This window comes from Diceros bicornis, chromosome X (genome assembly GCF_020826845.1).
Source record: "Diceros bicornis minor isolate mBicDic1 chromosome X, mDicBic1.mat.cur, whole genome shotgun sequence".
Classification (NCBI taxonomy): Eukaryota; Metazoa; Chordata; class Mammalia; order Perissodactyla; family Rhinocerotidae; genus Diceros; species Diceros bicornis.
The window spans coordinates 38,603,869-38,628,190 of NC_080781.1; the positions used below are offsets into that span (position 1 = coordinate 38,603,869).

A 24,322-nucleotide genomic window follows, 5' to 3' on the forward strand; every position below is an offset into this window, starting at 1 on the left:
TGCGACTGTCACGGTATTTGGGGGAAGTTGGGGGCAACCTTGATATCTATGTTGACAGACTGAATAAGAAAATATGGTTTAATGGATAAGTACACTATGGTGGATATTAACTTCACCTCACTGCTTAGGAGCAATAAACCAGATGTATTAGCTTGGGTTGCCATAACAAAATACCATAGACTAGGTGACTCAAACAACAGAAATTTATTTCTCATAGTTCTGGGGGCTGAGAAGTCCAAAATAAAGGCACTGGCCAATTGGCCCAGTGAGGGTTCTCTTCTTGGCTTGCAGACTGCCGACTTCTTACTCTGTCTTCACATGGCAGTGAGAAAGAAAGCAAGCTCTCTAGTGTCTCTTCTTATAAGGGCACTAATCTCATCGTGGGGGGCCCACCCTTGACCTCAATATATATCTAATTACCTCCTAAGGCCCCATCTCCAAATACCATCACACTGGGGGGCTTAGGGCTTCAACATATGAATTTGGGAGGACACAATTCAGTCCATAGCACCAGATGTACATATAGCAATACAGATCCTTATAGCATATTGTTGGGTGAAATGATATCTATAGCACACAATATCATTTATATTTTTTTAAGAAAATAATACTACATATTTTACAAGGACACATACAGATTCAAGAATGCACATCAAAGACATTTGTATGGAAGCCTATATAAAGTGGAGAAGGAATGAGATTACGGATCAGGAATGATAAAGAATAAAAATACATAAAACACGAGAGAGACCTTGCACAGATCAATGATGATATTGTGCCAGAAACAGAGGTATTAATTCACCTCTTTGCACCTGACATTTAAAAAAAAAGTGATGGACTGGAATGAGAGGTGAGAGGTAGGCAGACTAGGTGAGCCGCTAGGGAAACTGAGCAAGTACAGGGTAAGAAAGGCACAAGGGTGAAAACAATGGGAATGGGAAGGAAAGGACATCCTATAGGACAGAGACCCCCAAACTATTTTTGAGGAAGAGCAAGTTTGATTGATTGTTTTCTCAAATCATTTCAGACTGATACTTCTGTAATATACAATAAAATTAATTACAAAATTTGAAATAAAAACAAAGACATAAAAACTTACAAGCCCCACTGATCACACCCTTGGATATCATGGCAATGTCAAATTGCTATATAAGTTTCTAAAGACTCCCAACGTCACAAACGCACACCACACTTTGAGTAGCACTGCTATAGTAGACATCAGATAAAGAAACCAACATCTGTGATTGGATGTATTAAGAAAGGAAGAGTGATGGGAGGTGACTTGAAAGTTTCATGCCAGCCTCACTTCCACTTTGGTGGTGGGGGGGACAATAAGCAAGATGAAGTACTTCCATCACCTGGCTCCTCAGCTTACATATTGCTGCAGCTCCCAAGTATGGTTATAGCAGCACAAGCTGAGATTCTCCTTTCTGAAATTTATGAAGGAGACTAAAGCAATGGATTGAGCCTGAAGCGCCCTCAGCAAGGCTAGCCCTTCCTTTCCTGGTCAGCACCACAGAAGCAAGAAGAAGAGAAAGGGCTGGAAGAAGTAAAGGGCAAAGGAGGTGTACTTGCTGCCCCCCATACGCATACACATCCACAACTGCCATGAACTCTTGTCAGCACATTTTTGTACAGCTAGCGACAACGACTATAAATATCATACAACAGGGCCTTTTTATTTTAAACATAAGATCCATCAACGCTGTGATAATTGAGAAGAAGTCACAATATATAAAATTCAGAAGGTAGTTCAATCAAGTTCCTGCTAAATTGATGAGCAATTTCTCTATCCAAAGAGCATTAGCTAGGTACTTGTTAAACATTTCCAATTCTTCTGCTAAATAAAATAAAATCAGCCAGACCTAATTCTTAAAATGAATACTTCCAGCATGAAAGGAACTATTACTAAAACCTTTCCAAAACTGTTGGCTTGTGAGTTGTGAATTCACACATTCAAACTCAAAACACATACACACTACTTTAAAGTTCAGTTATGCCAATCTCTATTGTTATTCTCATCAGCATAGCATGCAAATTCCATTTCTGCACTATCAGAGTATTAACTTGAAATTTCAATTCAAAATTCTATACCTTAGAAACTAATTGCTTGAGGATTTGTTTGGTATGATGTAAAAGTCTGTACGGTATCTGTTTTGAGTGTTTGCCCCTCCTGACACACACACAAGGGATTTGGCATTATAATCTCTTGGGATCACATATCAACCTGCCCTTTGCCCTCGTAACTGTGAAATGGTGCTCAATCTCAGTTCAAAGAAGTTAAGCAAATGTCTTATCAAATGATAAAGTCAGGAACATACTATCCCCAGATCCAGTGCTCCTTGGTATCTCAACTCCCTCCCTAGGTCCTATCCCACTTATGGCACCACTACTGGAACGGCAGCAGCCAAATCCAGGCTCTCCTTCATGTTTCACATCAAATTAATAGCTGATACCACCACTCCTTCCTTGTTGCTAAAGATTGGAAGAACAATTTTATCACATGCTTAGATTGATTAATGAATAATCAATAACATGACAGAGCCACTAGAGAAAACATAAAGCTAACCCAAACTGAAAAGCAGGCTACAGTCATCAGGATCAGGAGTTAGTTGTCCATTTATAATATCTCTTTCAGAGCCCCAGCACATCAGAGTCTCTTTGTTTCTTTCTAGGCTTCACTCCAAATCCCAGATGCTTGACAAGCATATGACCAAGGCAGGAAGAGTGAGGTGCTTGGTAAGAACCTGACAGCTCATTAGGGCCATCATGACCTAGAAGCCTGTCTTTACAGATGTGAATATCATCCCTGTAGCCATGAAATAGCTAACATGTATAGCACTGTTCTAAATACTTTAGAAGTATTAAATTCTTTTAATTCTCAGAGAAAATCTCTGAGTATGCTTTATCATTATCCCCGTTTTATAGATGGGGATGCTCAGGCCACAGGGAGTTTAAGTAATTTGCCCAAGGTCACTCAACTAGTATAAGCAGTGAATCCAGGATGCAAACTCAATGCCTGAGCCCTTAAGCATTAGGCCTTGCATTGTTTGCGCCCTCTTAGAGAAAAGTAATAGACCTCCCCTTAAGTCATCAGGGTTGAATTAATACTTTTGTTTTGATAAATATAATAATGAAAATGTTCACCATAACCTACAAGGGAGGGAATAGAACAGATAATTGAACCTAGACTCAATCCCTTAAAAGCAGGACAGGTATTAGAGAGTGCTGTAGAAACCCTTTTACAGTCACCAGCAGTTACTGGAAATTTGGAGACTGAAGAGACCCAGTTAATATTTAATATTTTAATGTACACTGACAACACTTACTTTTCAAACTAGTTTTTTAGGTTAATGGAAAATATGATATAGAACTACCTAAAACTATCATTCTTGGATATTCCTGCCTGATCAGGTTAGGAACTAGTTTGCTTCTGTTCCATGAATAGGTTTTTTCTCCCTTCATATCATATTTATTTTAGAAATTCATTTTCTCTTTTCTTCTTTTCTGTACTTTATTAATAGAGAAAAAGAAGTCATTCAGCAAATACTGTGAACCTCCCAGAGAAAATAACAACAAAATTGCCTCTGGTATAGTGAGATCTTAGAGCTCAGGACCGTAAGAGCAGGAAAGCTATCATTACTTATTAATAAACCTAAATCACTCAAAAAGAAACCCCAAATGTAAAAATAAAATAAGCCACATCAAAGAAAACTTCAAACACTTTTTAAACTACTTTTCCTCTCTTTCCGAACCTAACTTGGAAAAGCGTTATACTCATGATTCTTAGCCATCAACTCAATATAACAATAACATTGGTTTTATATACTTAATAATGTATTTAAATCAGTAGAGTGGAAAATAAAATCTAAATCAATAAGATCTAGAGAGATGTGCAGCCCCTTCCTCAGAAGACTCTGATATTTTTCTCTAAATAATTCAACTCAAAGCACCAATCAATAAAAAGAATTCTAAAGACTTCCCCCAAAGTCTGTTAAAATCACTGGCTCACAGTAGCTGATTAGTACATTCATCCTCAAATTCCTTCTCCCAGGCCAGTCTCCATTTAAAAGCCAGAAAAGGCTACACACTCCACTTGTTTCCTCAGCCTCCTTTTCAGAAGTCTGTTCTGGGATTCTGGAAGAGGCTTTGTCCTCTTGAGCCAAGGGACAAATGCAGGTGACACTGCCCCTAGCTCACGTCTTCTTGCCTTGAGATGTATATACGATGCCTGGAGCTGCAGCAGCCACCTTGGGGTCATGGGCAGGAAGGTGGGGAGGATTACACAGATGCTGGCTCAGACAAAGTTGAGACTTTAAATGTATGCCAGCAGCCACCTACCTCTAGACTTCCTGCTTGGTAAAAAAGAATAAATTCTTGCTTGTTTAAGCTTCTATTGGTCAGGTATTCCATGACCTGAAGTAGAAAGCATTACAAACTAATGCATTTAGTCTCTAAAAGCTGTGCTTTAATGCTTTTTTTTTTTTTTACAAAATAAGATTATTAAGTGATATAAAAGGTAATTTTCATTACACAGTGAGAAAAAAAACTCTTCTCAAACTTTGAGCACAACAAATATTAGAAAAAATTTATCACCTTCACTGACTTAAGGGATCTATTTGAAATTAATTCTAGAATTTATGAAGAGGGGCAACTGGTTCCACTGATAAGACTAGAAGAATAGAAAAGCTAAAGGCAACTATGAGTTATGTACACATGATCCGTATATCTGGAGATGGAAACTAGGAGTTCATGATCAGGCCCAGTACCTTCTTTATGGATATTATGGAGGAAAGTCTACCTCAAGGTAAAACCAGGGAGTTGTTCATGGAATAGAGGTTCATGTGTGTGTGTATGTGTGTGTGTTGGTGTCAGGAGTAGGTAGGGTGAAGTGAGCTCCTTGTAACACCCAAGTTCAGCACTCCTGTAATAATACACTGGCTGTAGCAGCATTTGATGCAAGCTAATGGTCAAAGAAGGTGGTACCAGAAAACAAAGCACCTGCAACACAGTACAACACTCACATCTGACTTCCCTCTTCCCCCAGCAAAGAGTCTGTGGGCTTTAGGGACCATGGGCCACTCAGGGTAAGATCTATGGATGCAAAAATCCTGGGTCAGAGTGGAGGGGTGAGGTATAAGGGCAGCACAGTTTCCAACTATACTTAGAGAATTGCTAAAGACTTTCAGGGACAGAGGCAGACTTGTCCCATAGCTGTGAGGACAGCAGATGATAGAATCCCAAGGGTGGGAGGGGTGGTGACTGTGCAATTGTACTGAGTGTGTTTTAGGACTGGAATCTGCATATCTGTATCAACAGTCCCTCGAACCCACAAGAGCAGGTATTGAAACAAAAATTATAACAACCTGATATTCATAACAATGATATTTAAAAGTGGGAAACATATAGGGACCTAAATGGAAGTGAGGTTTCCACACTTCATTTGAAGTAGTAAAACATGAACAGCAATAGACCTCAGTCTATATAAGTCACATACATATACTGTAATATCCAGAACAACCACTATGAAAACTATACTAAGAGATACACTCAAAACCACTATAAATAAATCAAGATGGAACCCCCCCAAAAATGTTCCAGTAACCCCTACAGTTAACATCATATTTAATAGTAAAAGACTAAAAGTTCCTCCCCTACGATCAGGAACAAGGCAAGAATGTCTGCACTCATCACTCTTATTCAACATATTACTGGAAGTTCTACCCAGTACAATAAGGCAATAAAAATAAATAACAGAGATACAGATTGGAAAGGAAGAAATATAACTGTCTCTATTTGTAATGACAAGACTGTCTATGTAAAAAAACTGACAGAATTTACCAAAAAAATTCCTTAAACTAATAATTGAGTTCAGCAAGGTCAAAGGATACAAGATCAACACACAAAAATCAATCACATTTCTATATACTAACAATGAACGTGTGAAACTGAAATTTAAAACACAATGTCATTTATAATCGTTCCAAAGAAAATGAAATACAAAACATATACAGGATCTGCAGGCTGAAAATTACAAAATGCTGATTAAAAAAAATCAAAGATGACGTAAAGAAATGGAGAGAGATATCATGTTCACAGATTGGAAGACTCGACATAGCAAAGATGTCAATTCTCCCTAAATTGATCTATAGGTTTAATGCAATTCCTATCAAAACCCCAGCAAAGTTATTTGTAGACATAGGCAAGCTTATTCTAAAATTTATATGGAAAGGTGCAGGCTCTAGACGAAGAAGACTCTTGACCAAAAAAAAGAAGCAAGTGGGAGGAATCACTATACCTGATATTAAGGTTTACTATATTAATAAAAACAGTGTGGCACTGGCAGAGGGATAGACACATAGATCAATGGAATAGAATAGAGAACACAGAAACAGACCCACAGAAATACGCTCAAATTGTTGTTTACAAAGGTGCAAAAGCAGTTCAATGAAGGAAAGATAGCCTGTCCAACAAATGGTGCTGGAGTAATTGGATATCTATAGGCAAAATAAAATGAATCATGACCTCAATCTCACATCTTATACAAAAATTAACTCAAAATGGATCACAGACTTGAGCATAAAATGTAAAACTATAAAAATTTTAGGAAAATACATAGTTGAAAATTCTCAGGATCTAGGGCTGGGCAGAGAGTTCTTCGATTTAACACCAAAAGCAGGATCCATAAAAGAAAAAATTGATAAACTGGACCTCATCAAAATTAGAAATGTTTTTGCTCTGAAACAGACTGTTAACAGGATGAAAAGACAAGCTACAGACTGGGAGAGTATACGTGCAAACCACATCTTAGACAAAGGGCTAGTATCTAGAATGTATAAAGAATTCTCAAAACTCAACAGTAAAAAAACAATCCAATTAGAAACAGGCAAAAAACATAAACAGACATTTCACCAAGGTGGATATACAGATGGCAAATAAGCACACGAAAAGATATCCAACTCATTAGCCATCAGAGAAACGCCAATTAAACCCACAATGAGATATCACTACATACCTATCAGACAGCTAAAATAAAAAATAGCGACAATACTAAAGGCTGACTAGGATGCAAAGAAACTAGATCACTCACACACTGCTTCTGGGAATGTAAAATGGTACATCTGCTCTCAAAAATCATCTGGGAGGTTTTTTTAAATTATTTTATTGAGGTCATATTGGCTTACAACATTATGTAAATTTCAGGTGTACATTATTATATATCAGTTTCTGTATAGAGGGCACTGTGCTTATCACCAACACTCTAGTTTTTATCAGTCACCATACGTATGTGTCCCTTTACCCCTTTCACCCTCCCCGACACACTTCCCCTCTGGTAACCACTAACCTGTTCTCCTTATTCATGTGTTTGTTTATCTTCCACATATAAGTGCAATCATACAGTGTTTGTCTTTCTCTATCTCGCTTACACATACATTGGGGAAAGGAAAGTCCTTCAATAAATAGTGTTGGGAACACTGGATAGCTACATGCAAAAAAATGAAAATAGACCATTATCTTACACCATATACAAAAATTAACTCAAAATGGATTAAAGAGTTGAATGTAAGATCTGAAACCATAAAACTCCTAGAAGAAAACATAGGCAGTACACTCTTTGACATCAGTCTTAGCAGTATCTTTTCAAATACCATGTCTACTCAGGCAAAGGAAACAAAAGAAAAAATAAGCAAATGGGACTACATCAAACTGAAAAGATTCTCCACAGCAAAGGAAACCATGAACAAAACAAAAAGACAACCCACCAACTGGGAGAAAATAGTCTGGTAGTTTTTTTATAAAGCTAAACATGCAATTATCATATGATCCAGTAATTGCACTCTTGGGCATTTATCCCAGAAAATGAAAACACATGTCCACACAAAAACCTGTACATGAATGTTCACAGCAGTTTTATTTCTAACAGCCAAAAACTGGAAATAGCCCAGATGTCCTTCAATAGGTAAAGGATAAAAAAAACTGCAGTACATACATGGAATACTACTGAGCAATAAAAATGAAGAAACAATTGATACATGCAACTACCTGGATAAATTTCCAGGGAATTAGGCCAAGCGAAAAAAAATAATCCCAAGAGGTACATACTTTATGATTCCACTTATGTAACATTTTCGAAGTAATAAAATTTTAAAAATGAAAAACTAAAATTTTAGAAATGGAAAACCACTTTCCTTGGTAACTAGGAGAGGTTCCACTCAAGTGCCTTTTATAAAGTATTAAGTCTGAACATGAACACAGATGAGCAATAAATGACTAAAGTCTCACAGAAATGGGATGAAAATAGTCCTATAAATGATAAAACAACATCTCTGTTTCAATTACCAAACTCAGGCGAAGAAGAAAAGGTAGTCTGAATTAACTGTTAAGCCATGCGAACTGACCTAATCTCCACCAAAACTCTAGCAGTTGTGACCATTCCCTCCTTTGGGATGCCAAACACATAGTTAAGAAAGCAAAGAATTTGGCCTTCAACTGGTCAAGCTGGTCACTTTGTCACAGTGGAGTTGTGAGGTCAAATTCGGGCATCCTGGGGCCTGGCTAATGAGGGAGTGAGAACACCCACCTCTCCCTTCCCTTTGCTTTGCGGAATTCCACTCCCCCCACGCCCCCAGAGCTGGCTCTGCCCTATCTACAACTGCAGGAACAGGATCAACTCCTCAGGAAATAGCCCAAGAAATCCCTTGACACTTGCACTAGTGCGTATCTGGAACCCTGTTGTTGGAAGACTGCTCTCCTAAGGGGTCCCGCCTGATGAATGCACAGAGAAAAATCTGCTGCCTCCAGAAAAAGCCAAACCAGATGCCAACAAGGAAAAGAGAAATGTCCCTCTCTACGGCACAACAGGCCACAGAGAGGCTTTGAGTCACAACTTGCATGGTAACATCCTTGTGCTATCCTGTCTGCATTGTATAAACCACACGTCCTGAGAGGCTTATAACCTATTTAAGCCAAAAAAGCAAATGACTTTCTTCCTCCTTTATATTCGCTTCTGCTAAAATAAGAAATATTTTGTTCCACAGCAGCAGTGGAAGACGCAAGCAAGACTCTAATTCCAGAGATGCTTCTCCCAAGCTGTGTCTATCCTCTCTAGTTTTTAGGCATGGCTGCTACAGGTAGACAGGGGCAATCAATAGGCACCTATTAAAGGCCTGCCCTTTAATAGGGTAAGGAAGGGCAACCCAAAGAGCAATCCATCAATTTCTCAGTCAGCTGAGGAATGTCACAATCACATATAAAGAATGCAAAACACAACACAGGCAATAAGGCAGTAAATGAGCAGTCTGGACAATATGAGCATTTGGGGTTATGCAGACAGAGAGATGGCATCTGCTGAGATGACCAGGGAAGGCTTCAATGAGGAGGGGAGGTTAGAGCCAAGTTTCCAGGGAAGGCTAGGATCTTGATGGGAAGAAGAAGAGGCATGATAATGCTGTCAGAGAAGGGGGCAAGTAAACCAATAATTGAGTGGAAAAGTCCAAAATATATTCAAAAGACAGACAGTGAGCATGTTGGTTTAAGTGGAGTAGTAGGCTTGTTTTCCATTATGAAAAAAAAGACTTAAGAAAGAATGGTATTGTTTGAATTTTTTACAATGATGATGTACTCATGTGTTACTTGTATAATTAAAAAACACAAAGGGCCAGCCCCGGTGGCCTAGTGGTTAAGTTCGGTGAGGTCTACTTCAGCGGCCTGGGTTCGGTTCCTGGGCGCGGGGGGACCTATACCACTCGTCTATCAGTGGCCATGCTGTGATGGCAGCTCACATACAAAATAGAGGAAGACTGGCAACAGATGTCAGCTCAGGGCCAATCTTCCTCAGCCAAAAAAAAAAAACCAACACACAAACAAAACTTTTTTTTTTTTTGGTGAGGAAGATTGGCCCTGAGCTAATGTCTGTTGCCAATCTTCCTCTTTTTGAGAAGGAAGACTGGCCCTGAGCTAACATCCGTGTCCATCTGCCTCTATTTTGTATGTGGGACACCACTACAGCATGAGCAGTGCATAGGACCACACCCAAGATCCGAACCCGTGAACCCCAGGCCACTGAAGCGGAGCATGCAAACTTAACCACTACACCACCGAGCCAGCCCCAAACAAAAATTTTTTAAAGAAAGGGATGCTAAGGCCGAGGAGAGCATCTAGACTCACAGGTATGGAGTCTGTGGCTGGTGTGGCAGACAAAGTTTGCTGGCTCCCAATAGCAATTATTTACTCCCTTTTCTCTTTCCCAGCTCCAAAAATAGGTGGTGAAAAATTAAATTCCCAATGCCCCTTGTAGCAAAGGATAGCCATGTGACACAATTTTAGCCAATAAGATATAAGGGGGAAACTTACTGGGGGGCTGGGAAACACTTTGTTTTCTGATATAAGAGACTTTTTCCCTCCCTCTCCTTCCTGCTTGTCTTGAACATGGTTAAAAGAAGTTGTGACGTCTGGAACTGAGACAACCATCTTGCAACCATGAGGACACAAGCCTAAGAAAGAAAAGCCAACATTCTGAAGATGGCAGAATGAAGAGATAAAAAGAGTCTGAGTACTTTATAACATTTATCAGCCACTGCCTAAACCTGAAACTAACATATCTCTAGAGTTCTTATGACATGAAGTATTAATTTGGCTTAAGCCACTGTTAGTCAGGTATTGAGTTACTTACAGCCAAAAGTATTCTAAGTGACACAGCTATAAAGTTCAGGACAGAATACAAAAGTGACCAAAGTTAGGTGTTCGATCCCTGAATAGGCAAAGTGACTCTAATTTCTGAACCCCAAATTAACACTTAAGAATAGCAATGGAATATTTTGTCATTTCCAAAGTATGAATGGCAGCTTCAAGAAGTGGCCCAGTCTGAAATAATGTGATTCCAAGGGCATTTCAGTAGTTACCAGGAACTAGTAACAGAATACTTTAAGTTAAAACCATCCTGTGATCTGGCACAGCAAACACCTATGGTTTGTCTGCCCAGCAAGTCCCCACGACCAACTCCTTTCTTTGGCTATTTATTTTTTAACAGTTTTATTGAGGTATAATTTATATATCATATAGTTCACCCATTTAAAATATACAATTCAATGGACTTTACTATAATTATAAAGTTGTGCAACCATGACCATAATCTAATTTTAGAACACTTTCATCATCCCAAAAAGAAACCTCATACCAACTAGCAGTCACTCCCCATTTCCTCCTTTATCCCACAAAGGTCTGTGCAACTATTAATCTCCTTTTTGTCTCTATAGTTTTGCCTATTCTGCACATTTCCCATAAATGGGATCATACAATATGTAGTCTTTTGCATATTGTTTATAGTATAATGTTTTTCACGTTCATCCATGTTGCAGCATGTATCAGTATTTCATTCCTTTTTATGGACAAATAATATTCTATTATATGGATTTACCACCTTTTGTTTATCCATTCATCAGCTGATGGACATTTGGGTTGTTTCTACCTTTTGGCTATTATAAATAATGTTGTTATGAACATTCATGTACACATTTTTCATGGACATACGTTTTCTTTTCTCTCGGATATATATCTAGGAGTGCTGTGTCATATAGTGACTCTGTGTTTAACCTTCTGTGGAACTGCAGACTTCCATAGTAGCAGCACCATTTTACATTCCTACCAGCAATGTATGAGGGTTCCAATTTCTACACATCCTTGCCAATGCTTGTTATTGTCTTTTTTGTTATAGTCAACCTAGTAGGTGTGAAGTAATATCTCATTGTGATTTTAATTTGCATTTCTCTAATGACTAATGATGCTGAGCATCTCTTCATGTGCTTATTGGCTATTTGTACAGTTTCTTTCGAGCAATGTCTACTCAGATCCTTTGCCCATTTTTAATTGGATTATTTGTCTTTTTATTGTTGAGTTTTGAACGTCCTTTATATATACTGGATATAAGTCCTTCATCAGCTATATGCTTTGCAAATATTTTCTCCCATACTGTAGGTTGCCTTTTCACTTTTTTGACGGTTTCTTTTGAAGCACAACTTTGGCTATTTATTGCAGCATTATTTGTAATAGCAAAAGACTGGAAATAACTATACATCAAAAAGGGATTGGTTGAATAAACTATGGTATGTTCACACAATGGAGTACTATGTAGCTGTGAATGGAATACACATTCCAATGGAATGAGGATAGCTCTATAAACTACTATGAAGAGATCTCCAAGATATACTATTAAAAGGAAAAATGGAAAGTACAAGAGAATGTGTAGAGTATGCTACCATTTATGCGACCATGTGAATATATTTAAGAATCTGCTGTTTTAAAAACAAAAAAGGAAGGATAACCCAAAACTAAATAAATAGGGTTTTTTAAGTTACTTATAGAGGGAGGGAGGGAACAAGATTGAAGGGACAGGAATAAAAGCTAGACTTGTCTGAATGTACCTCACTTTGTAAATTTGACTTTGAAACCACATAAATGTTTTATTTTTACATTATACTAACACAAATTTTTTAAATTAAAAATTAAAAGCAAAATGAAATGAATGAACCTAACTATTGAGTTGGCAACTTAACCATACTGCCAGGAATCATTTAAATGAAATTAAAACCCAATAATTTAACTGTACATTCTCAGTGGGATATATCCTAAAATCAAAAAGAACTACAAAGAAATCTTAAATGATTTTCAAAACTCAAATTGTTAATAATAATGTTATTACTAATCAAAAACTATTATATGGATATATGTTTTATTTACGGTAGGATAAAGCAAGTAAGTAATTATGCTAATGTCCTTACAAATCAAGATTTTCAATGTAAGTAAAAGATAAGCATAGAATCAAAGAACTTAAATAAAAACCCCATAATCCTTAATTTGCATTGGAAACATAAGTTTGGATTCATGTGGTATTTTATCTTTAAAAATGTATACACACTGGGGCCGGCCCGGTGGAGCAAGCAGTTAAGTGCGCGTGCTCCGCTGCGGCTGCCCGGGGTTCGCCGGTTCAGATCCTGGGTGCGCACCGACACACTGCTTGGCAAGCCATGCTGTGGTGGCGTCGCATATAAAGTGGAGGAAGATGGGCACGGATGTTAGCCCAGGGCCAGTCTTCCTCAGCAAAAAAAAGAGGAGGATTGGCAGATGTTAGCACAGGGCTGATCTCCTCACAAAAATTTTTTAAAAAATTAAAAAAAATGTATACATATTTTCTAGCCTTGATTTAAGAGAATGAAAATTCAAGCCACAGACTGACAGAAAATATTTGCAAACCAGATATCCAACAATGGACATGTATCCAGAATATATAAAGAACTTTCAAAACTCAACAGTAAGGAAACAAACAACCCAATTAAAGGGAGCAAAAGGCATGAACAGATATTTCACCAAAGAGGATATGCGGATGGGAAAAAAGCACATGAAAAGATCTTCAACATCATTAGCCATTAGAGAATTAAAATTTTAAATCAAGATGAGATACCACCACACACCTATTAGAAAGGCTAAAATCCAAAACACTGACAACACCAATTGCTTACAAGGATTCAGAGCAACAGGAACTCTCATTCATTGCTGGTGGGAACGCAACATGGTTCAGCCACTTCAGAAGTTTGGCAATTTCCTGTAAAGTTAAACACACCTATGGCCAGTTCCTGCAAAGTCCAAGTGTCCTGCCAAAGTCAAGTATCCTGCCATTCATAGGAAAGCAGCGACCATTTTGCTGCAATTTTCAGCTTCTCACATGTATAAGCACAGCTTTCTTTGTTTAACAGGTATCAAGAAAAAGGCCAGAAATCTCATTTCAGCTAAAAATGAAATCTGTGTGTGCTTATCTCAGATTCGACCCAGAATTGAGTACTTATGTGGCAAAATACAAGCATAAGTTTCACATTGATGAGGTAATTTTTATTCTTTATTTTTAGTTTTAAAAAAATAATATTCTTATATGTATACCTCACTTTATACATACCTCGTAATATATATATACACACACACCTGACATATACATATACATATATATATATATATATAGTCTATATATCAAGGTCTATAAGGGAATCAAGATTATAATAATTTTGTAATTGGCTATATTTGAGCCTGATCATGTCAGTCAACAAAAAAACTTATTTTTAAGTCTCATATAAAATTGTGTCTTAGGTTATAGTATTCTTAACTCATATTGCTTTGTCATATGGTTTTAGTAGCTTTATTTATTTAACATTGTCAATATATTTTCATGCTGTAAACAGCATTAATTAAATGAATTTACAATGTTTATTTAAATTAAATCAACTGAGCCTATTTTTTGAAAAAGTAAATCTCATCTTGGATTAAAAAAGTCATTTAACAGAAATGTATTATGCTGACTTATGAATTTATGAAAAAGAAAGAAAGTAAGCTAAGCTTAACCACCAGTTTGTTTGTTTCTCAAGAAAAGCTTGCTAAAAGTCATTTTTAGTTTTAAATAGGAGAGTAAACCATTCTGGCTCATCCCATATACCACATATCATACCTTACTAACACCCTCTATAGTAGAAACTATGAGAGGATTTTTAGGCCTATTTGGATAAGGGAAAAAGGGGGGGAAAAATCAAGTAGGAAATTTTACCCTGAATTTTCCTCTACTATACTCCCACTTGCATTAGAATAAATATCCTTTGTAGGAAAAGGAAACCACAGAGCTTAGGGGAATAAATTCACCGAAATCAACAAATCCACAGAAAACCATTACTCTTTACTCAAAAGAGACGATTATTATTGCGTCATTATATCTACAACTCACGAATCATGCTAATGTACCACAGGCTGTAGAAATCATTTTTACACAGGAGTTCCCCGAGACCTGAAAATCATTTTAAAAGTTTCTCTGGCGTAACAAGATTGAGATTTAGGGTGATGAAAATGTCTTGGAACTAGTTAGAGGGGATAGTGGCAAAACACTGCAAATATACTAAATGCCACTGAATTGTACACTTTTAAATGGTTAATGGCTAATTTTATGTCATATGAAGTTTACCTCGATAAAACAACAACAAAACACTGAGAAAGGCTGACTAGGATCTGTTGAGGCTTCCTGAAGTGTGAGAGAGGAGATCTGGCCTTGAAGGGAGTTGAAGATCTGAATTTAAAACAGAGGCAAGAATTGGTGGAGATGGCTCTAATGAGCATGTTTTTCCAAACTCTGATTATAACCACAATAACAAGCAGATTTTAGTGCAGCCCAGTTCACACACACACGTGACTGAAACAAAAGTTCGTGAAACAATACTTACTCTTCCCAAGCATAATACATTCTGATTTTTTATTCTATTCTACTCTATTCTATTTCTTTCTTTTTTTTTTTAAATGCTGGTCGTGATTCATTAAATTGATCTCACAGAGTTAAGTGGCAAACTCTAATGGCCTCTGGTGTTGGGTTAAGGGGTTTGGACCTGATACATGTTATTTTAAGGCAATGGCATTGACCACTAAGAACATAACCAGGAATCTGTAGGCAGAATTTCAGATTGGGAAAACCCTCCACCCTGTAAATAAAGTGATTGTTTTATCATTATATTTGTCGTTGGGCTAAATTTAAATCCACTTATCTAACATCACATGATGAAGTCAATATGTATACTATGTATTACTCATGGTGTTTTTCTCTCTCAGTTATCATTTAAATCACTGGTAAATTTCCCAAAGAACAATTTTCCCGTAGTGCACCTTTTTGTAAGAGAGACAGAGATTCTGAATTTGTTTTATTTTACTGTTCTGAATTCAAATAATTTTTTTTTCTTCTTAAGGAAACAGTTGCTTCACTATAAATTAGATGATGGACTATTTACAATAAACCCTCCTCCTAAGATGGTGGCAAGGTAGCTTCATAAAAAACAGAAAGTGTGCTCCTCGTTATTCATTAGAGGCATTCAGGATCCGCTATACAACCATCTGTCCAAAATGCTGTAGAAAGCATTTTCAGCTTTGGCTAGAAATGTCCCTTTTAACTTGAACATCCTATCATTTTTGACAATATGCCTGAGATTTTCTGAGCTCAATACAAATGCAGCATGTAAATTGTTGGAAAAAGATACTGTGTGTCTGGAATTTAGCTGTGATCTTTCCCTAAGGTTTTCAATTAATTCACACCAAAATAATTTTAATGTCATCAGTGGTACAAATGCTTATATTTTAGAAAGCATAATATTTCTTCTATTTCAGAGATAAAAGTATAGGTTGCATATCACCTAGCCATGGACAGAAATCAATTTGTTCTCATGACTGACGACCAGCAGCAAATTAAGGGGGGTAAACAAGTTCCTTTTTAATTTTGAAGAAAAAGCAGTAAAAGTTAGCTTGTTATAATTTTAAACCAAACAGCCAGTAATTATGCTATCTCCAGGAGGCCAAGGTTTTTCACTTGATAATTGAATTCAACAAGAAAGGCTCTGTAATAGCAGGGGGTGGGGGGGATAAAAAGGCCAGATTTTTCTTTACTGCCTTTCTGATCATTCTATGCCAGAGAGCATTCAATTTTTTAACTAACTACAAGTTTTTAAAATAAGACTAATTTTTTGGCAACACATAGTACATTTAGTACCAAGGCTAGTGTAACAATTTTTTAAATACAGCCACCTGATTTGGACACATATTAGGATACTCAATATATAAATACTGACTTGTTGTATGATAGCCCAAGGTATGTAATAAATATACTGTTATTCCCTGATTCACAAACACATGCCTGCACACACTCCTATAGGTCTGAGGCATAGTGTAAACGAATAATTTTTTAAATACACTCACGAGTCTAGAAGCAGACCCACACACATTTGGATACTTGATTTATGATAAAGGTAGCTCTGCAGAGAAGTGGAGAAAGGGTTGGCCTTTTCCAAAAATGTGCTAAAGACAAGACAACAGGCTCCAAATGGAGTCACTTATGCTAAGCCTCATGTCACCAAACTGAAACTTAGTTATAGTTTCAGCTTTTCCAAAAAGAATATTTTAAACCAGCCAATCAGGAATCGCCTGGTCAGCATTACTTAGGTAATCTGCCTGATAAACCTCTGCCATTCTCTATAAGGCAAGTAACCTTAGGATAATCAATCCAATTTTTGCCTAGTACAACTTCCTTGTTCCTGCTCCCTTCTGCCTATACAATCTCTTGCCTTATATAGCTCTTCGAAGCTCTTTTCTATCTGCTAGACTGGATGCTGCCTGATTCATGAATCACTGAATAAAGCCAATAAGATCTTTAAAATTTACTTGGTTGAATTTTGTCCTTTAACAAATGGTTCTGGGTCAACAGAATATCCATATAGCAAAAAAATACGACCTGACCCCCACCTCTTTTCATACACACATGCACAAATTTCTTCCCATTAGATTATAGATCTAAATGTGAAAGGTAAAAACAACAAAATTTCCAGAAGATAACACAGGAAAACATCATCATGAACTTGGTATAAGGAACTATTTCTTAAACAGGAAATAAACAGACTAGAAGATATTTGCAACACATATATCGTACAAAGGAGCCATATCCAAAATCTATATAGAACTCCTACAAATCACTAGGAAAAGGCAGGCAACCCAGTAGAAAATCAGACAAGAGCCAGGCACTACACAACAGACAATATCCAAATAACCAATAAATGTATGAAATGTGCTTAACTTCATTAGGAATCAGGGAAGCGCAGATGAAAACTACAGAGTTGCACTACATCCACTGACCAAAGTAACTAAAATCTAAGACTAACAGTATCAAGTGTTAGAAAGAATGTGGAGCAAGAGGAACATCAAATGCTGGTGGGAATTTAAATTGATATAATCACTTTGACAGTGTCTACTAAAGCTGAACATACGAATACCGTATGATCTAGCAATTGTACCAAGAGACATGAACCAGAATAGCCACAGCAAACTATGCTTAATAAACCCAAACCAAATCTGTCAAGAGAAAAATGTGTATATAAATGACGTCACACTCATACAATGGAATACTATAGAGCAATGAAAATGTACAAACTACCTCGACAGACAGCCACATGAACAAATCACAATGTTGAGCTAAAAAAAGCCAGTCACAAAAGAATTAAACACTGGACATTTCCATTGATAAGTTCAAAAGCAAGCAAAATCTAACTATAGTGACAGCAGCCAGGATAGTGGTTACCTTTAGAGAAAAGGGAAGGGGTAATGACCAGAAAGGGTCATAAGAAGGGTTGCCACATAAAATATAAGATGCTCAGTTAAATTTGAATTTCAGATAAAGAACAAGTCATCTTTTAGTATAAGTAGGTCCCAGGGAATATCTAGGATATGTATTTTTATTTGCTAACTCTGGCAACCGTGTTAAGAGAGATGCTTTTGGAATACTGGTAATATTCTATTTCTTGATGTTCATCCTGTGATCATCCATTGTGCATTTTTCTGTACATGTGTTGTACTTCACAATAAAAAAAAGTTAAAAAAAAAAGCAAAAGTACACTCAGTGCAGCCAGCAGATTTTAAAATATCTCATCCAACCACTGTTTTTCCTTCCCACTCTTAATCACTGCATGTGAGAGCTGGGAAACTTCTGCAGGAGGTGGGCATCTGTAATCTGAAGTGACGCTGGGCGAAAGCTGTGGGCTCTACTTTCAATTTTTATTAAACTTACTTTTATACAGCATGCTTCTTTCCTTCTGGAATCTTTTTTCATGCCCTGCCTCTCAGAGGTCTTTCTTATTTGTGTGGCTGGCTTAACCTTACCACAGGGCAGTGCTAGGCTAGAAGGCCAGCCTCTACCCTATCAGCCAAGAAATACACAAACCACTGTTCAAGAAGCAAGTTGGACTAACCAGCCGATCTGTGGGGGTCAGAATCCAGTGGTCTGAAGCCAGGAAGAAACTGGTACTTGGAGGCCGACAACTTGGACATAGACACTGTTCAGACTCCATAAAATCGAACGCTTCAATCTGCTGCCTGTTTTCCAAATTTATCAGAGGTTTACACAAACACCTTGAGTGGCTCCATCTAGTTCCCTCCCACCAGTGGATTACTTACCTTCTTCCTACAGACACAACGGACATTCCAAGTAAAAAGTAGTGACCAGTGCAAACAAAAGCTTGAATCATTTCTCTGCTGTTGTTTAAATAAGGGGCTATTTCCTGGCAAAAGTTCTTTCCTGCTCAGGGTTTTTTGTGTTGTTATGGTGTTTTGTAACTTCATCTTGTTTTGAAATGAACCCCTCCCAATTCTAAATAAAGAAAAGAACTTTAAGTTTGGGTGCTTCTCTCTATAAAGTTTAGGATCCAACTTTATAAGCTGGTGGAACCCTCACCTATCTGCCCCCTACTAGCCTCCAGTGTGCCAGGTTTCTTCACTTTAATAACAGAAACTTCCTCTAATTAAGGATAATAATTAGGTTCCTGGGCTGTGGAGACAAGTTGCCTGGAAGAAACCCAGCTTCACCACTGAGATTGTGTAGCTCTGGCCAATGAGTGACTCATCGCTCTGTGCCTCAGTTTCCTCAACTGTAAAATGGGAATAAAAATACTACCTAAAACAAAGGGCTGTTGGGAGCATCAAACGCCGTGTAAGGCGATGAAAGCACAGCGCCTGGCACACCTCAAACACTCAACGACGGTTGTAATCATCATCACTACCATCGGCTACCTCTGAGGGTCCTGCCACCTCTAAGGACTCTACTTATGTATCTCATGTAGGAAAAGCATCCAGATGCAGTTTGAGAGATACAGGGAAGGGGAGGCCCAGAACAAGGGTCCCACCAGCCTATAAAGTTTGGTCGAAGTTGTGCCCAATTCACCTAGAAGGCGAAGCAGAGGCAGGAGGCCTCCAGTAGGGTCTAGGAGGAGACCACGCCTGGACCCCACACTCCGGCCGGGACTTCTGACCCTGGGCGCCCTCACTACTCACGTTGCGCTTGAAGCTGTGGCCAGGCAGAAACGGCAGGGCCATGGCTCTGAGCGGCCAGGGCTCAAGGGTCCCGGAGGAAAGGGACCGTCAGGCAGCGGCCGCCCCTCGGCCGCGTCGTTTGACCCCCCCCTCGTTACTTAGAGACGAGAGGCGGCGTCACCGAAGGAGGAGGGGCTGCGGCGGGCCGGGGGCTCTGGGCGGGGCCGGGGAGGGGCGGGGCCAGGCGGGAAGCTCCCCGCGCGCACCTCCTCCCCCGCCCACCCCGGCTCAACTCCGCCGGCACGCACAGGTCCCCCGGGGCTTTTCTTTCCACACGCATTGTGCACAGACAAAGACTGGCAACTGCACCATTCCCCGCCCCCGCCGCTTTCTAGTTTAACCCCTTTCTAGAGCTCAAAGGCTTTCCGGTACTTAAAGCTCCTGCGATTCTTGCCACAACAGTTTTTGCCATTTGGTTATTAAATTTAGTTCAAACAGACAGAAAAGCGCAAAAAAGAATATGACACCCGCGTGCTCGTGCTCACAGAAATGTAACGCTAGTTAATGTTACATTTACATCAGCCTTTATTTTGTAATTAAAACGTTCGAGATGAAGCCAAAGCCACACACACCCCATCCGTCTTCGCCCCTCCCCATGAAAACCCATTCAGCGGTAACCACCATCCTCAGTCCTTCCCCTGTACATTTTTATATTTGAAATAAATATTTGTAAAGTGCTCGTTCCTGGCCCAATCAGGGTGGCCAAGGTGTGGTCAGTTGGCACAAAACGCGGCCCCTGTCACCCAAGATGCCAAGGCCAAGAGCCTCCTCGATTCCTCTCCCCCACACCTACAGCTAGTCCCTCCCTGAGTCCTACTGGTTGGACACGCTGGCATCTCTTAGTCACCACCTCCTCTCTCTCAGTTGAGGCCCCATTATTTCTTGCCTGGTTTTCTTTCAAAAAAAAAACCAACAAACAACTAAATGATCTTGCCTCCAGAGCCATCCTATTACAATTCGTGATGCACCTGTTACTCTTCTGCTTCAATATTCTTCTAGCCTTTCCGCCCGCCGCCTTCAGGATGCAAACTCCTTAGCGTGGTCAGAGATTATGTCGGGGGGGCCTGCCAACGCCCTCCATCCCTGTCTTTGCCCCCCGCCTCTACTCCAGCTCTGAAAAACCACTGCCAGTTTCCAAACCAGACTCTACGGTGTCTTCCCTCTGGGATTTTGCAAATGTCGCTCACTATCTGCTAGAAACACCCTTCCTTCCTATCTTTCACCTGGGTAACCCCTTCTGGTCTTTCAGGACTTGGTTCAGTGTAGGAAAGAGGCATGGAAGTCTTTGCCATTTCTGGAAAATGTTCCTTCACCTTCTCCACTCCCCCATCTGTATTAGATGCTCATTCTAATTGTGGCTTTCCCGGTACTGCGTTGTAATCATGCGTTTACTTGACTCTCTTCAGATGCCCCCAAATTCCTCCAGAGCAGAGACTTTATCTCCTTTTTTATTCGTAAACAGCATACATTATTCTTTTCTGTGTTTATAAATTTTACACTATAAATTTATGCTGCCTGCTTTTTTCACCTAAAATTTTGGTTTTGAGATTTCTACCTGTTAACACATGTAGATATATTTCATTCATTTTAAACATTGTATGATTACACCACAAATTACTGATCCATCTTTTGTCATCTGATGATGACAATTAGGTTGTTTCCAGTTTTTCACTAGTTATCGACAATGCTGCAGTGCACAATCCTCTCCTGTTCTTTGGAGGTTTTCTAGGCTACATACCCAAAGGTGGAATTGTTCACACTTTCGACTTTATTAGATCTTGCTAACCAACTCCAGAATCGTTGAACCAATTAAGAAAGTTCCCTTTCCCCTTCATCCTTTCAACAATGGGTATTATCAAATTGTATAATTTTGAGCAATCATCTGAAAAAATGTGAAATGGTATACCATTCTTATTTTAATTTGTTTCTCTCTAATTCCTAGCGCAATTGGTCATCTTTCCACATCTTGTTACCGTCTTCTGTGACTCATCTATTCATATCCTTTGCTGATTTTTCTATTTGATCATTTGTAATTTTTTAAATATATTCTGGATACTAATCCTCAGCACAGCAAATATCTTCTCATCATTTGTGGTTTGTCTTTTAATTCCATTTATAGAGTTATTCATTGTACATGAATGTGTCCTTTTACTCTACTCAAATAGATCATTCTTTTCCATTATGATTTGTGCACTGTATGGGAATTCAAAAAATTCTGTAGAACAAAATTATTCTCCTACACATTCTTACAAATATTTTCAAATATTTCTTTTTTGATACTTTTTAAATTGAAATAATTTCAAACCGATAGAAAAGTTGCAGGAATAGTACAAAGAACTCCTGTTTACCCTTCACCCAGATTCCACCAATTGTTTTGTATTTTACCATAGTTGTTTTATCATTCCCTTTATATATACAATTTTTTCCATTTTAGAGTAAATAGCAGACATCATGCCCCTTTACCCCCTAAATATTTTAGTATATATTTCTTAATAACAAGGACATTCTCTTACATAACTGAAGCATATAATAATCAAAATCAGAAAATTAGTATTAATAAATACTATTTTCCAATCTAAAATACATATTCAAATTGAGTTAATTGTTCCAAAAATATCCTTTATAGCAAAAAAATTAATTTAAAAAAATCTGGCCCAGAATCTGATCCAACATCACACAATAGTTGTCACGTCTCTTTATTCTCTTTTTTTTTTTGCTGAGGAAGATTCATCCTGAGCTAACGACCACTGCCAATCTTCTTCTTTTTTCTTGAGGAAGATTCGCCCTGAGCTAACATCTGTGCCAGCCTTCCTCTATATTGTCTGTGGGTCGCCACCACAGCATGGCTGCTGATGAGCAGTGTAGGTCCACACCCAGAACCAAACCCGTGCAGAAGGGGAGAGCACAGAACTTAACCACTAGGCCAGGGGGCCAGCCCCTATTCGCCTTTAATCTGAAAGGATTCTTCCATCTTTCTTGTCTTTCCCGACCTTGATATTGTTGAAGAGAATAGGCCAGATATTTGGTAGAATGTTCTTCAATTTAGGTTTGACCGCTATTTCCTCATGAGTAAATCCACGGCTTTTTGTTTATGGCTTTTTGGCAGGTACACCACAAGAGGAATGCTGTGTCCTTCTCATTCATCAAAGAAACAGGTACATAATGTGTATTTCAACCATGAATGGTGAGGTTAACTTTGATCACCTGGTTAAGGTGGTGTGTGCCAAGTTTCTCCACTGTAAAGCTACTGTTTTTCCTTTCCAATTAATAAGAATTTTGTGAGGAGATACTTTGAGACTATATAAATACCAAGTTCCTCATTAAACTACTAGTGTCAATTGAGGATTTTGCCCAAACAATTTATTACCATTATGGTTACCAAATGGTGATTTCTTAACTCCATCATTCCTTCTACATATATTAGTTGGCATTCTACTTCAAGGACGTACTTTTCCTCCCTCTCCATTTATTTATTTATTCATTCATTTATATCAGAATGGTCTACAGGTTCTTATTTTCTTCAGTGGTTTATAATCTCTTACTATTATTATCTATTTTGAAGCTAAAAGTGTCCCACATTTGGTCAGTGAGAGTCCTTCTAAGTTTACTCCTCTGTCTTTTTGATTATCCCCACCATTTTTCAAGCACTTCCTTGTGCTGTCACTACAAGATATTCAAGATATCTATGGATATAGGTAGATGTAGCTATGCACATATAGTTATATCTCTTTCCATTTCTATCTATAGATAGATAGATACAGATATAGGTATATGTAGTAATAGATATATTAAAACCCATGAGTTTATACTGGTATGTCCAATTCCAATAACACAATAGAGTACATGTTCAAACTCCACTTTCCACATCTGTAATGCTCTTCTCAAATAGTAACAAACCTGAATCCAATTACCCTGAAAATATTTACTTATTTGTTCAATACTAAAAGACCCCTGAAGCAGTTTCAGAATATGTAACTCATGTCGTTGTAAAAAACAAACCTACTAACTAGAGTTCAATGTTTGTTTTCAGGTTTTTTTCTTTAGTCCTAATATATTTAGTCAAAATATTGTGTTTCAAAATGACTGATTTGTTTCCTCTCTCCCCTCCTCCTCTTCCTGTTTAGAGCATTTATGTTAGTTAAGTTACTCATTTGAAAATCAGTCTGGTTCATTGTGTTCCCATGTGTATTCCACATTAAGTTTTTGCTCTGTCCTTCTCTGTTTCTTCTTTGTCTTTCTTATTTTGTAGCTGTGTTTCTCCCTTTTTCATTTGATTAATTTAGCTAGTGGTTTATATGTTTTGTTACTTTTTTCAAAGCACCAGAATTTTGCTTTATTACTTTGACCTACTATTTTCTATTCCTAATCTTCATTATTTTTCTACTTTATTCTTTTATTTTTATTG

The 24,322-nt window shown here is 38.1% G+C and overlaps 1 protein-coding gene across 2 annotated transcripts in view; it reads right to left on the minus strand.

Annotated features, from left to right (window-relative positions):
- The window catches only part of EFHC2 (EF-hand domain containing 2), a 181,255-nt gene extending 161,275 nt beyond the window's left edge, over window positions 1–19,980 (minus strand). For both annotated transcript variants that reach the window (XM_058535686.1, XM_058535687.1), the window contains exon 1: window positions 19,879–19,980. In XM_058535686.1, the coding sequence (XP_058391669.1) occupies window positions 19,879–19,920 (42 nt within the window). In that variant the 5' untranslated portion in view covers window positions 19,921–19,980. The remainder of the gene's footprint in view (window positions 1–19,878) is intronic.
- Between the last annotated feature and the right edge of the window lie 4,342 nt (window positions 19,981–24,322).